The following is a 16,565-nucleotide window of genomic DNA, read 5'->3' as shown; positions in this document are numbered from 1 at the left end:
TTCCAGTTACTGAGCTGTAAAGTATAGCTTGGAGATTAAGTAATCACTTTTGAAATATTACATGTATAACTATATATGTAAAGTATAGCTTGGAGATTAAATAATCACTTGAAATATTACATATATAACTAAAAAAAACTATATATGTATCTAGAAAGTGATGTACATGTATAAATTTAATGCCACCATAGACAGTAGAATATAGTTAATAATATACTGTAATTATATTTAAATAAAAAATAGGAACTGGATAGTCTCAAAACTTCCTAAATTTTCAGATACATTCTGTCATTCAGCACTAAATGGTCTCTCTTTCTGAGAGGCTGGTTGACCAATGTGTAAGGGTGCTATGACACAGCTTATCTACCACACTGAATAAAACTCAACTCTAGTTTCTAAACACACCAACTAGCATTTTCCAGTTCATATAGCCCAATGTCGGCAAAATACTGCTGATACTAAAGTGAATGAAACCAACACATTTTATCTCCAAGTTTTTATCAGACAACGTGACCTCACAAGCATCCTTCCTCTTTTAAATAAAATCATGCATAATAACATTTCAGTTGAGTTTTGCTGAGACTCCAGTTTTCATTTTTGTAAAGATATACATATATATATATATATACCAAAACTATTACGCTCTGCCACTGCGGTATAGAGCACTGTCTTAGCAGATTGATACTCACCGAGTTATATATATATATATATATATATATATATATATATTGAACTGATACATAAATGAATAGAGTTTAATATGTAAGTGTTCTATAATTGATTTAGGACTGATATAGTTTTTAACATTGATATAAGACTGACACAATGATACAGTAGCTGCCAGTGGTTAATGTTTAAAGGTTATCTTAGTCATTGAACCAATAGTCCTAATATATTCTATTTTGTCTTCTGGAATGAATACATTATGATATTATACCATGCATGAGCCATGTTCAACAAAAAATATGGAATATATACTCTGGTCATTCTATGTCATAACATGTGTCTGTGTCATGACAACGTGTGTCTACATCAGTGGTTCTGCTGTGTTAGAAATGTGAATCAAAACGTTCAAAATTGCCATTAGTTTCCCTGATTTTTCTTTGATATTATTGGCACTGGTATAATTATGTTATTCTAATATCTTTGCTTCATTCAGAAGAACACCTCTAAATGTATGTGATATACCCAGTATAGAATATGTATGTATATAAGATATTATGCATTGAAACTGACACATATATTATGTAGTAGACTGAGATGAGATTAATATATATTATATGGCTATATATATGGCTATAGAAGTATAATATGTCTATGAAAGTTGGCTAGCCAGCCAGTGGTAATAGACCTGTTGTCAGTTCCAAGATGTATTGCACATCTCTCCATACAATGCCATGTATTGTGTGTGCACTGAGGGGTTTGCACACGCTACTCAGGGGGGGGGGGGGGGGTTGTCACATGACGGTACCCTGGGTTCACCTATAAAATCCCTCTGTCATTGATGGTGTTTAGTCTTTGTTCTGACTATAAAATCACTCACAATCAAAGGTCAACATGTCTTTCCATTATTTCCTGATGAAAATGTTATTTCAAACCTAATAAAGACAAAACAAGACTAAACGTAACAACATAAGTGATGTCCTCTTGCACACTGCATCTTGGAACCAGAAAATTGACTATTCTGAAAGTGCATGTCATTAGGTGTTCTCAATATTTATGGACACGATAGACTATCTTTTGGAATGAGACAGTGGATGTCATCAGGAACAGAGACACATTGTGTTTGTGCACCATCAGCTGCTATATTAACTTCCATCTGACAATCACTAGCATGATTTAACATCATTTCCAACTCTTCATTCCAAATGGTAACAAAGGTGCCACGGTCGATTATTGGTTCAGTATAATTGACGGATACATCATTAAACTTTGTGATAATCAGTAAATAGGAACTGTCAAGTATACGAAGGTGAGGACATTGGCAATGGTTGATATCATAATGAAGAGCACTCTTCATCCGGCATTGATAAGGACAACCTTTTCCTTGTAATACGTTTTCTATATCGAGGTCAAACTGAGTTCCAGATGTATATTCCCAGATTCCCACAAGCTTGGCTTTAATTGCTGCAAAGAAGTAAAATTTCCTATATTACATGAAAGTTGCAGGCTTCTTTCTGATTTGTTTTGATTATTGCTATCAACTTCATATATAATTTGGGGTTTATAAAATAACACTTTGATAACTAACTCAACTTCGATATCTTGTTAAAAAGCCCTACTGTATTATGTTCAGCAATTTTGAGGATTTCCTGCAAGGGTTTAGGGGAAAACCTCTGGTCGTGATATCATAGCTACCCCAATTGACCCTTCGATTTTATACCTTAGCATAAGGTTCAACATTTCAAAGAAATCATACCTACCGTAATTTGCTAGACGACATGCAGTTAGCAGGTCCATTGCTGGCTGACAGTGTGTACAGCTTACTGTGTGCAAACATATCAAGATATCTTGTTAGACCTGACAATATTTCTTGGGGGTGAAGGGGGAGATGGAGACATCTAATCAGAAAATGAACAAATCTGTCTCTTTGGAGAACACATGCAGTCGCAATGGTCAATCATACATGCATGATAATAAATATTGCGCCAATAGTGTTGTTTATATGTAGCTTTTAATAATTACCAAAAAATAATTTAGTTTGTGAAAAGTTTTAAAAAACTCATTTGCACTCATTTTTATCTCCCGTAAGGATAGGTAATGTTATACTTCTGTCGTCAATCAGTGTGTGTGTGTGTGTGTGTGTGTGTGTGTGTGTGTGTGTGTGTCCGTGTGTGTGTGTGTGTGTGTGTGTGTGTGTGTGTGTGTGTGTGTGCGTGCGAGTGTGAACACGATATCTCAAAATCTACTGCATCGATTCTAATGAAACTTGCTACACATCTTTCATATGGTGATTGCAAGAACTTATTATATTTTGGTAAACACCCAATAAATTGTAATTAGTCATTAGCATAATTGAGGTTTTGTAATAATCAAGCTACATTGTATATCTTAAGAATCATACTTCAAATACAATACAATTTGGTACATACATTAACCATAAGAAAGCACACATGTCCTATGAAGTTTGTTGATGCAGCTTTTAGTTTTAATGAGTAATTTGCATAATTAATGATTTTCAGTTATTAAGCTATGAATATGTTAAGTTACCTAGAACTTACTTTTAGTTGGGCAGGTAACTATACATTCATCTTTAGAAGCAAAGTTGTTTTCGTTTCCATCACAGCCAGTGTATTGAAAACTGACACAGTGTGTACCATCATATCCCCAGCGTTGGGTTGTCTGACTGCATTGTCCTGTCTCTATTGGTTTAGTGCAAATGTTAGCTGTCAACACAACAATCAATTAGAATTAAACTTTTGATTAAATTTCCTAAAAAGAATATTATTAGTGAGCCCAAAATTAATATTCAGTCATTGTTGATCTAGTATAATATACTTTGACCAGGAGAAATCAAAAGAAAACTCACAGCTTGACAGTTAATATTAATGTAATACACATGTAAATGAATTGAGATGAACAAATACAAGTTTACTAGTAGCTTTATCCTTTTCCTATGTAGCATTATTTATTCTCACTCACTCACTCACTCACTCACTCACTCACTCACTCACTCACTCACTCACTCACTCACTCACTCATTCATTCATTCACTTACACTCATCACTCACTCACTCACTCACTCACTCACTCACTCACTCACTCACTCACTCATTCATTCATTCATTCACTTACACTCATCACTCATTTAAATACATGTGTTGTCATCAACAAATGACTTCCCATAAACCATTGCAGGAAATCTCCTAAATGGCTGAACATATGTCAAGTGCAGTAAACCTTCTGCACAAGATTTCACAGCTGAGTATGTTACCAAGGTGTATCTTATTTCAAATTGTATGTTAGTAATAATGCAAATGTACTAAAGGCAGCAATCCGATCTCTGATGGGACTTTTACATTTAGAAATAGTTTCATTTGATGGTTCATTTAACATGTTAGTAGACAACAACATAATATTAGGACCTACCACAGTGGTGTTTGCATTCTTCATATGTTGTAAACCCACCATGTAGTAAACATTCATACTTCTGTGTTCTTTTACACACTAAATTTTCATCATCCCAGTAGTACACAGGACTGCACGTCTGAGTATCTGAATGTACTTCTGGCTTGATATGACATAATCCAACTTGATAAAAAAAAAACCACATACAGTTCCAGCATGAGTGCAATGTTATATAACAGCTGATATAGAACAATGACTTAATACAATCATGGCTTAGATATGACAGCTGCAATCAATGTTTTGGCTTATCAAATAGATACAAACTAAAACTATTGTTGACTTAAGCGATTGAATGGACATTGGTTTCATTATGCCTACAGTAGAGTGATATTTCTGATAACTTCCATGATCATGCTGCCTACACTTTGGAGACTTCAGATGTTTACACTATCTTGATTACAGGGTGATGATATCCACACATCAGAGGCACTGCTATTCCCTATTTGTGTTAAATCTACCACATTGAATAACAACAGTTTAATTCATAATTATAACAAGTTTATAATACTTTCCTTTAATATTTAGAGTTGATAGCCTCATAGGTATAATAAATGCCTACTTCATGAGGGCTGAGACTTATCATCCCTAGCAAAAACCTAAATCTACACTTGGTCCCAAATTATACAGCTGCTGGGTTGACTGGAGCACAATTGTGGTTTAATTAATCTTGTTCAAGGAGTTTAGCCACTCGGACAAATGGCAGCAGTGAGGCGTAAAACCAATCTTATAAACAAGTTTATTAGTATTATAGTGAGAAACACAGAGAATAATTTACTGAAATTGACATGCATTTTTAAACAAGAAATATTAACATCTGTGTGAGATATATTGACAGAAAATGCCAGCAAAAAGTGAAAAATAGAAATAGCTCAGCTGGGTACCTACATGAGTGTTGATGATATTAGATGCCAGTAATGGTTGAAACATGTAACACATGTAGCATTGAAATATCTTTTGGCTGAATATACCTTCTGCTAGATATAACTATACACAAATGATGTACATAAAGATTCAAGATGTTTGGAAAATGTGTGCTATTCATTAAGTAAACTATACTGTCAGTATAGGTAGTTTAAATTATATTCAAGTTATAACACTGAAAGTTTTAGAAGTGGACAGGAGAATCCTGATAAAGAAATCTTACTTTGTCCACATTCTCCATCATGAGATTTTACAATGACACTCCCAGTAAGACATTCTTCAACTGCACGGTGACAATCACTCTGGTAAGTAACAGCATCTTTGCCACAGATTGGTTCATCATTGTTGGGACACTGACTGACATCTAGACAATGACACACAGGATCCCCACCAGACAAAGTACAGTACTGTCCATAACCACAGTTCTGAAGCTCACATTTACCTACAAAGTAAACATTTCGGCCCTATCAGCATACTATAAGTTTCAAAGTTCAATTCACTTTGAAAATACATATTCTAAACTCACAAACAAATATGTGCTCATGTGGCTGCATTTGAATTTGCTTTACATGTAAATTCATTGATATTAGGGGTTTATCCTAAATCCAGACTAATTAGGTCTACATGTAAATGCATGATAATTCAGAATTTATGAGTAAATTAATAACTTTTGGGTTTTAAAATGCATGCTTAGCATGCAAATCAACATAAGATGTACTTACAATATGGGTGAGCATACATCTTATATTATCTGAAGTTTCATATGTAAATGTATGTTATACAAAAATTTGGGTAAAACCGCACAAATCTGAGAATTTACAACATCATTTTCATACAGCCTTCAGTGATTGGCTTAGGCTGTGTCACATGATATGGATTAACGACCCATGGTGACCCAAATTTGCATACAGAATGCAATATTCATTTTCTATTTTCCCTAGGGCACTATTACTAACAGTAGCACAAGACTATATAATAGTCCTACCGATGATTTTCTTTCTTTATGGAAAGAATACCTGTCTGCCAGTGGGAAGTGATGTGTTTATATGAAACTCTTATTGTCTGGCCTTCTTCAGGCACTAGTAGACAACATATTACCCCTCATGCTGTTATATAGCAACTATTTTCCTCAGCTTTCAGCCTCAGAAAATAGATGGTGCATAACAGTCCACAGGGTCATAAACATCTACATGTCTCATATAGCCATCCAAAAAGAGTGTAATATCAATCATTCCTAGATTTCCAACTGAGGAAGTCTTAGTTTTCTTCATCATAATATACTGAAAAAACTTACTCGTACAAGTTGGTTTAGATGCACTCCAAGTGCCGTCATCTTGGCACTGTAGAAATCTAGCACCTCGTAACACATATCCCAAATTGCATATAAATTCCAAAGTTTCTCCAACTAAACCTTCATGAATGTACTGTCCAGTATGTCTGCCATTTGTAGGAAAAGTTATCAATCCACAGCTATACACTACAATAGAAGAAACATTATGTTCTATAAATGCATAAGTGAATACAACACATGACTGTCTCAGTGTAATCTCTCCAATCATGTCAAATGGAAAGGTGTACAGAGCTGGCATCACTCACATCGTACCTTAACATATGCCCTTTCCTGTCTGTACTCCAATTACCTTGATATGCAAGGCCCTCTCGTATCCAGACTCCATTAAATTCACAATTTCTTTGACATGCCTTGTCATACAGGGTCCTCTCCTGTCCATACTCCATTTGACTGACACATACCTTGACATACATGGTCCTCTCCTGTCCATACTCCATACATTGACACATACCTTGACATACATGGTCCTCTCCTGTCCATACTCCATTTGATTAACACATACCTTGACATACAGGGTCCTCTCCTGTCCATGCATTGACACATACCTTGACATACAGGGTCCTCTCCTGTCCATACTCCATACATTGACACATACCTTGACATACATGGTCCTCTCCTGTCCATACTCCATACATTGACACATACCTTGACATACATGGTCCTCTCCTGTCCATACTCCATTTGATTGACACATACCTTGACATACAGGGTCCTCTCCTGTCCATACTCCATACATTGACACATACCTTGACATACATGGTCCTCTCCTGTCCATACTCCATACATTGACACATACCTTGACATACATGGTCCTCTTCTGTCCATACTCCATTTGATTAACACGTACCTTGACATACAGGGTCCTCTCCTGTCCATGCATTGACACATACCTTGACATACAGGGCCCTCTCCTGTCCATACTCCATTTGACTGACACATACCTTGACATACAGGGTCCTCTCCTGTCCATACTCCATACATTGACACATACCTTGACATACATGGTCCTCTCCTGTCCATACTCCATACATTGACACATACCTTGACATACATGGTCCTCTTCTGTCCATACTCCATTTGATTAACACGTACCTTGACATACAGGGTCCTCTCCTGTCCATGCATTGACACATACCTTGACATACAGGGTCCTCTCCTGTCCATACTCCATTTGACTGACACATACCTTGACATACAGGGTCCTCTCCTGTCCATACTCCATACATTGACACATACCTTGACATACATGGTCCTCTCCTGTCCATACTCCATTTGATTAACACGTACCTTGATTGACATACAGGGTCCTATCCTGTCCATACTCCATTTGATTGACACATACCTTGACATACAGGGTCCTCTCCTGTCCATACATTGACACATACCTTGACATACAGGGTCCTATCCTGTCCATACTCCATTTGATTGACACATATCTTGACATACAGGGTCCTCTCCTGTCCATACATTGACACATACCTTGACATACAGGGTCCTCTCCTGTCCATACTCCATTTGATTGACAAGTTCGTTGACTTGATCCTTGTAGGTGGTAATATTCAGAACATTCATAATTGACTATTGTCCCAACTCTTGTATTGAATGCATCAACTTCACCATGGTCTGGAGGGCTTACAATTGGACAGGCATCTAAGCAACATTAAAGAGATATTTCTGAATAATTGTGTTAAATTACACATTTGATACTAGTACTTTTTAAAAAGGTGACTTAAATTTACACTGAAATAGTTAAATATGTCATTGGATAGCATTGTCATTTTGATGTACACAGATATCAAACATCATTACAAATTATGCTTGTCAACAGTTCTAGTGTCAGTCAAATCTACATTATTTTGTATTTGATATTGTTGCTTTTTCATCTTGTCTTGTTAAACGTTGCTTTCGCATTGTTTGTAATCTCTTTTTGTGTGGTATGTAATTTTTTTTTGGTGTGTGGTAACAGGACCCAGGTGGAAATCAGCTTCTGTTGTTTCCTGGCTACCCTGTTCTTAAATAAATTTTACTACTAATGTATTTAAAAAAGACATGACAATGGATTTCATGTGTTATATCAAACAGAGTTATTATAATTGGTCTGAAAGTTAAAAATTCAAATTTACATATCAAGGCTAATAAAAAAATACACTTAATTATGACTTGATTAATGGCTACATTTACATGCACATAACTGACTCGTTATTAATAGAATTTACCCAAAATTAGAAATTAGGGATGAGAATGGAACAGAGATAACGTTTATGTTTCAAATAGCTGAATATTTAAGGTACTTACTAAGAACTTGAATTGTAAGTGGGGAAGCCATTGTTTGTGATCCACACTGGTATGTCCCTGCATCATGTGTTTCAACATTCAATATTGCAAGACGTAAGCATGTCTCATGGAGCACCAAGTATTGGTCTAATCTACCATTCATCCTGCATAAGTTACATATATCTAATAATGAGTCATAAAATTCATCTATAATTTATTTGGCTTAGAAGTTGATGGATTTTGACTATGTCCTCTTCAAAATACTTATGTCTGGATTCAATACTTTACTTGAATGAAGTGTCGATCAGAAAATGAACACATAGACTCAATACTGGATATTACATTACATACTGTAAATCTCTTTGTCGTGCTAGACAACATCAGACACATCTTCATGTGATGTGGGTATTGACGATTAGGCTTTTGAAGACAGGGTTAGCCAATCACAATAATAGAATTAATAATGTAATCATATTGAATCATATTGTCATTTGTACAACAAGATTCTGTATCAGAATTTACTTACTAATTAAATACTGTTTATTTCAAATGACATATACATATAACTCTTTCCTCCACAATTTATATAATTCATCTACACTACAAGATTACTTATTGACCGTAAAATAGGCAATTCTTTTTGTGACAATGAAGTAAAATAAAAAAATTGGGATGTGAAAAAAAAGTCAAATGAAGGATATGTGTACATAATAAAATGGGATACAATAAACATAGTTTAAGAAATCAACAGGTAGATACAATAAAAACAATGAACCATGAATTACAACCAGGTAATAAACATGGACTACTTAATTTAGAGGTAGGTACTAAGTATTTGCTTACACAACGAAATGATGCAGGCTTTGTACAGTTGACCTGAGACTTACCTTTGGCCATTGCTATCCATTCTATACCATTGGAGGTCATCAACAGATTGTCCACTGATTGCATTGTTGATAACTTTACAGTCTAAAAACACGTCATTACCAGAATAGACTTCAATTGGTGGATCACTGTTCTCAATCTGTTTAGTACCATGCTGTATGTAGACACTGGATGCTAATAGATAAATGCATTGGAAAAACTTGTATATACACTGGATGACGTATTGGGGAAAACTTTATAAGTGCACAGGATTGCTAATAAACAGATGTGATTGATAGGTATGTTTTTAGGAATTATACAATAATTTAACATAATAATAATAATGTTGGTTTCTTATATAGCGCTTTCCCACACCGTGCTCAAAGCGCTTTACAATTATTACCCCTGGCTCGGATCAGAACGGCACAACAGCCCTTTAGTCTTCCTCAACTCCCTGGGGAGCATACAATCCATTGCAGCCATTTCAGCGCATAGGATTAAAGCCTTCACATTGCAACCTACCAGGTCCCCAGTTATACAGCTGGGTTGACTGAGGCACAGTCGTGGTTCAAATCTTGCCCAAGGACTTTAGCCACTCAGAAACAAACAGCAGGCAGCGACAGGGCTTGAACCTGCAGTTACCCACTGAAGAAGTGGGGCCAAGTCTCCTCAAAATATTTGGGTTGGAAGTGCATTGTTACCTGATATTATATTTACAGTTGTTATGATAAGGTTGGTCGTATTAATTCTGTGTTTCTCATGTCCAACCGACCCTATATTTCTTAAACCTGATGAAAAGATAAACAAAACTGATGCCCTCTATGGCAGGATAAGAAAACAATCACAACATCACTGATTGTATGCTGGTGATGTCACAAGCGAATCTGAGCAAAAAATGTTTGTTTTTTTGCTGAAATTTTGGAACTTCAAGGCCTAATAAGAAAAATTGTGTGGTTCAGGTCATTCTATTTTAGAATAGATGGGGTAGGTAGATTTTTTATTTTTTATTTTATTATACATTTTTTTTTCTGTGTGAGTGTCTAGTTCAGGTTTTCCATTGTTTTCCAAATGGTCTCTGTGTTGTTTATTCTTCATCCTTTTTAAGGTTTTACAATAAGAAAGATAGAATAAAGTAACGACACGCTAAGTTAATAGAAGCATAACATTACCTGGTAGACACTGTGGAATCTGACAATCCCACTGACCATCGTCTTGACAGACACATCTATCACTACCATACATGGCAAAGTTTTCATCACATGTGAAGCTGATTGTAGTGCCAATGTTATACACTAATAAATGTCCACTGATGGCACCATTTGAAGGAGCTTGTATGTATTCATTTGGACAGGATACTGTAAAAACCATAACATAAAGATACCTGTTAAAAAATACTGCCGATTGCAATGAGCACAACTGAACTCCATTGTCTGACATACACATGCAGTAAGAGAAACACACTCCAAACATGGAAACATCCCGAAACGATAGTGCAACATCCCATGGACTTTTGCCAAGTGATTATGTAACATTATATAACCATCCGGCATAGACTTCCACTGTAAAAGAAGGTCTGTTTTGATAGTAAATCACTCTTCTTGGTGTACTTGAAAACCCCTGATTGGATCATCACTTTCATTTGAACAAGACACCCAAAGTAATGTATCCACCAAATCTCAAGGTGATTGGTCTCGCAATTTTTTACTTTAAACAGACAACTGCCAGTGCCTGGGACCCTATTTTGCATATGACTGACTATATGTTTGGAGGTGGAGAACTTGTGATGACTCACTGGCAAGTAATCACCAAAATATAAACATTCCCTATATCTGGGTTTTTCACATGCAAATGCCACATATTTGAATAATCCTGAATGACACACAATCTAAGTAGCTGTTTGCAGGGGAATTTGTCTCATTTGGAAAGGGTTTTTCATTCTATGAAACAAACAGACTGATTTTCAACTAATTTGTGTATCAAGTTACCATCCTACGACATTCACAAACAATTTATACATGCTACATGACCTGTGTGTTTCTCATAGCACAGAAAAAATGCTGAAAACAAGACCCAGAAGCTGTGCTCTGTACAGCAGTTTGAATTTCCCGCATTTGCATAGATTAGCCATAATCCTCTTTATATAGGGCAGTTCTGTTCACATACACACACATACACATATACACACAAAGAGACATTTTACCGTGCCATTTGCATTGCTGAACTTCACTTCAAATAAGTGCTAAAAACAACTTTCAGAATGAAGATAAACAAGGTAGTCTAGCTGCTAGACCTTTGAGCTGTCAATTGCTACTTGTGTCATTCTCATGTTATGGTATCATATGCGTATTTATGAAAGTCTCTTTGTACAATGAATCAAACTCATACGCAACGCTACTGTAAAAAAGACAATCTCCACAACTTCCAGTCCAATTTTCCAAGTAGCACTGCTTTCACTGGAGGCCATATTGGATTTTGCCAAACCATAGCATTCAAATACTAATGATAAACATTGTATTTTAGGGCAGATCAACAATACAAATATGAATTACTTATTCTGTTTGATGAAATTTCTATATCACTAGCACAATTTTTTGGAAGATATGTAAAACAACACTGGTCGCTGGTTGACATACAACTACTAACTTTGTATATATATGCTGCACTACCTTTTGGTGGAATTGTACATAATCATAATTTAATGGAATATATTTCAGAATTGAGTAGGTATATGTTATTGATAAATTAGTTATTATTAACACCATGAATGTTTTATGTTAAATATACATTTCAAAAAAGTAGCGAACGTCTGACATAAACTTTGTGATAGGGCAAAAATGGCCGCCATTGAAGGCAGCGGTGTATATCATTGATGCATAGGAGCTTGACAAAGAATGTCAAGAAAAACAGATTGTTGTAATGTGATGTGATTACTAGACTTTTTTTCCCAGAAACCCTTGCAAGGAATTCCACAATGTCTAAACACATGTCAAGTGTACTCTAGGGTTCTTTTAACAAGATTTGAGTAAGTTACCAAAGTGCTATTGTCAATACAATGGAACTAAAGGTAGTCTAACTCGACTTTTCCTTTAAATGGGAAGGACTTTGGGAAACTGACCTGGAATACAGCTTGGTGTATTTCCTAGCCATATACCATCATTGCATTGTACTCTTTGGTTACTTGGGTCATCCAGATGGTAACCATGGTAACAAAAGAATGTTTGTACTGCATTGGTTCTTCCTGTGTACTCATACACACTATATCCATTCGCAGGGTCTGCTAAAGCATCTTCTCTGCATTCTGAAACAAAACACATTTGTGGGTTTATTCCGAAACAATAAATTAAATCACCTTATTGGCGTGTACAATTCCTGCATATTTTTCAAAAATATCTCTATGGGTGTTGATGCTCAACTGAACCTTAAAAGAGGAACGCCACTCCAGGAAATACAGGTATTTTCATAAACATTGGGTTCTCAAGAATCATGTCATAAAATTCACCACATAAATTTTGAGCAATTGACAAGAAACACCAAAATAAAACTCTATTTGACCTCTATTGGTCTCACACTGGTTCAAATTGCATCATGGGAGTCAGCAGACATACATACTGTATTTATTTGATGAACACTAAATATTGACGACTCCTAAGTGCTTATTACCTTTAGATAAATAGTCATGAATTTATAGGCAAATTATCTCACCTTTATAACAGTTTGGTATAACTCCAGACCAAGTACCATCATTTTGGCAAGTACTAAAGAAAGTGCCATTACGTTTGTACCCAGTGTCGCAAATAAATATAACAATGTCACTTTCGTTAAAGGATTTCTTCTCTGTCACTTGGACATGACCACTGATCTCTGGTCGAGGATCATAACACTTTGCTATACAAAAGAGCAACAATACATGTCCTATTATGATTCTTCTTTACAACATTTAATATCCATTAGGTTCAAACAATCTGATGTCATGCAGTATCCATGGCAAATACAAGTTTTAGACAAAGGTAAAACTCTCAAAATAGTCAAGTACACAGCTATTAAAACATGGAATTCTATGCCCATGGCAGTAAGGAGCCATAGCCAAGAGAAAAGATTAAGGCAAAAGTAAAGCTGCATATTTTGAGGGAATGACCTTGCCTGTGTGTACTTAATATCTTAATTTTTATTGTTCTTTTTATTCATTTTTATTCACACTTTTGTATTGTTGTTAGATTCAGAGAGACGCTTTGTTAGACCCAGAGAGCTTCTTTATATGCAATTGCCACCAGCATAACCTTCATCATTAGATGTATTTTCAGTATAACTTGTGCCCCAAATTTGCTTTAGATTGCATGGAAATGTATGTTTGATCATTTGACATTGGTTAGTTTATTGAGAGCTATTCCCACGACCCTCACCAAATTTTTTCCTGTTTATTTCAAAGTTTGTATATCTTGTTTTCTCTTTCTGACAATTAATCAAATTAAAGTAACGAAGACTACACATACATGCCAATTGACAGAAAAAGATTTTACATTGACTATCTTTATCACAAGGAGTTTAATACTTACGAATAACGTGAAGGGTGATATTAGTAAAGACTGTTGGTTCAAAGACATTGGCTTCAAACATGCCACATCTGTACTCTCCAGCATCCTCATGCTGTATTTGATTCAAGCTAAATCGATACCATGATCTATAACCTGGAGATGACAAAGATTTACATAATATATATTATAAAGGCTGTTACAGTGTCATTAAGTTGTATATAGCACTTCCCACTCTGTGCTCAAAGGGTTTGTAATTACAAGTATTACTCCTGGCTCAGGTCTATATTAGCACAATGGCCCTTTATACTTCCTCAAAGTGTTTGTAATTACAATTATTACTCTTGGCTCAGGTCTATATCAGCACAATGGCCCTTTATACTTCCACAACTCCCTGGCGAGTATACAATCCATTGCAACCTTTATAAGTGCATTGGATTATAGCATTCACATTGCAACCTCTATCCTACCAGGTCCCCACTTATGCAGCTGGGTTGACTGAGGCACAGTTGTGGTTCAAATCTTGCCCAAGGACTTAAGCTAATCAGAAACAGATGGCAGTTCTGGGGTTCGAAACTGCAACCTGCAGATTCCAAGTCGGCCACTCTAACCATTTTTACCCATCGTGACTGGAACTGACATATTGATTGGAACAGAACTTACCAACTGGAAACTGAGTACCCCTAGCAACATCATTATTTGGTCGATACCATCTTGTTCTACCCATCCATCGATATGAGACAGGTATTAAACAATCTAAAAAGACAGTATCCCATTGGTTGACAGTCATCTCACCATTTACCAGGGCATTAGGGAAAGCCCTTACTTCATATCGTGAAAATCCAGATTCATCTAGAAACAAGAAGCACAACTTTACATTCAAATTCCAGACCATTTCAAGTCATCTCAAATGGTTTTTAAAGGTTTGGAAACTCCTGTGACAAAGTAAGGGAAATCTGGTATTATATTATACCAGTATATTGATGGCGCAAATCGAGAGATCTGATTGGTCTACACATCGAACTAGCACATCTAAAATGAGCGATAATGCACAGTTGGCACATGTCCAAATTTTGATGTTGACTGTTCGTCTACGAACGTTGTAGTCTGTGCAGGGATGGGGGCACAAATGAAACCAGAAAACATTGCGTCTTATCTTGTTTCCAATATTTTCAATATACTGTACTGGTATAATAGCGATAAACCACCCCTGGGAATGGTATACCACTCGGTTTTGACCAGTGAACTCAATATATGCACTCGCTATCGCTCGTGCATATATTTCGTTCACTGGTCAAAACCTCTTGGAATACCATCCCCAGGGGGTGGTTTATTGCTTAAATAGTTTCTCAAACATTGAACTTAAAAGCGGATTCAGGGAAGGCATTTTACTATTGATTCTGGAGATTCATTTTATGACTTGTAACTTCGCATACATTACGCTTGATCGCAAGAACCTTGTTTGAATCTCCATTCATTGTTCAATGGTCTTTGCCATGGATGCGCAAGGTCTCATGGGAGTGAACATACATGCATATGTATTAGCAAAGTATATTAAATATTCATGATTCCTAATTAAATGTTAATTACCCTCATCCTTAAGTAACAATTACATTTTGTGCCATCCATGTTATAGTGTTTGGTATAATTATGAACAAATAGTAAACTAAACTTGCTTGGAATGATGACTGGCAATTCATGGCCAATTATACTCATATGATGACATTATTAATAACAACCAATATTAAATAAAAGCTACGAAATAAGTAACCTAAGGCAACATCCTTTGAGGTGTCACTGAGTGAAAACAATATGGTAATAATCACTGTCAATAAAAATGATAGTGAACAAGTTGTTTTGATATATACATATAATGTACACTATTAGCACTTTCTGTTGCAACTGTCTTTTTATATGCTAGACTTCACTTCTCCTTCACCTGATGGATAAAATCTGCATGAAGAAAAATAATCTTTTTACTTTACCATAACTACAGCTAGGTACATCTGTAGAGTCCCACTGTCCAGTGTCAGTATCACATTTGAGTCGACTGTGGCCTCCCATTTTATAGTTGGATCTACAGTGATATCCAACTACAGTGGTGAATCCATGCAGTTTTACTTCAGACACAACTGTATGTGATGGGTTGGCAAGATCTGGCAATGGTGGACAAGCCTCTGAAAATAGCAACGTGAAAGATGAGAGCTATTAATTACAATATCATAGCAGCTGCACGGTTGGTCCGGCAACTGAAATGCAGAATATAAAAAAATTAACCTTATTAGTAGATATCTTAGCAACTGTTGGCATGGTTTTTGAAAATAAAGACAAACAAAAGTTATGAAAGTTGAGATTTCATGACTATGACTGTTATACAGGCCTCACACATTGGTAAACTCATAAATTTCAAACGATACAACATAATTCTCCACTCTATGTATCATGTATAATATATATGCACAATCATGATAAAACAGTAAGTAAGTTAGCTTACTAAT

The 16,565-nt window shown here is 35.8% G+C and overlaps 1 protein-coding gene across 1 annotated transcript in view; it reads right to left on the bottom strand.

The window, feature by feature from the left end:
* Positions 1-1,617: 1,617 nt before the first annotated feature.
* The window catches only part of LOC144441266 (complement receptor type 2-like), a 28,045-nt gene continuing 13,097 nt past the window's right edge, over positions 1,618-16,565 (bottom strand). The window contains exons 9-23 of the mRNA XM_078130825.1: positions 16,053-16,244; positions 14,731-14,919; positions 14,092-14,223; positions 13,241-13,423; positions 12,654-12,836; positions 10,708-10,893; positions 9,562-9,733; positions 8,696-8,838; positions 7,880-8,050; positions 6,344-6,526; positions 5,273-5,491; positions 4,090-4,251; positions 3,222-3,386; positions 2,424-2,486; positions 1,618-2,127 (exon numbers count right to left, since the gene is read on the bottom strand). Coding sequence (XP_077986951.1) covers positions 1,718-2,127; positions 2,424-2,486; positions 3,222-3,386; positions 4,090-4,251; positions 5,273-5,491; positions 6,344-6,526; positions 7,880-8,050; positions 8,696-8,838; positions 9,562-9,733; positions 10,708-10,893; positions 12,654-12,836; positions 13,241-13,423; positions 14,092-14,223; positions 14,731-14,919; positions 16,053-16,244 — 2,753 coding nt within the window. The 3' untranslated portion in view covers positions 1,618-1,717. The remainder of the gene's footprint in view (positions 2,128-2,423; positions 2,487-3,221; positions 3,387-4,089; positions 4,252-5,272; positions 5,492-6,343; positions 6,527-7,879; positions 8,051-8,695; positions 8,839-9,561; positions 9,734-10,707; positions 10,894-12,653; positions 12,837-13,240; positions 13,424-14,091; positions 14,224-14,730; positions 14,920-16,052; positions 16,245-16,565) is intronic.

Source organism: Glandiceps talaboti, chromosome 10, assembly GCF_964340395.1.
Source record: "Glandiceps talaboti chromosome 10, keGlaTala1.1, whole genome shotgun sequence".
Classification (NCBI taxonomy): Eukaryota; Metazoa; Hemichordata; class Enteropneusta; family Spengelidae; genus Glandiceps; species Glandiceps talaboti.
Note: the sequence above shows the minus strand (reverse complement) of the source record. Positions and strands in the feature narration are given on the sequence as shown.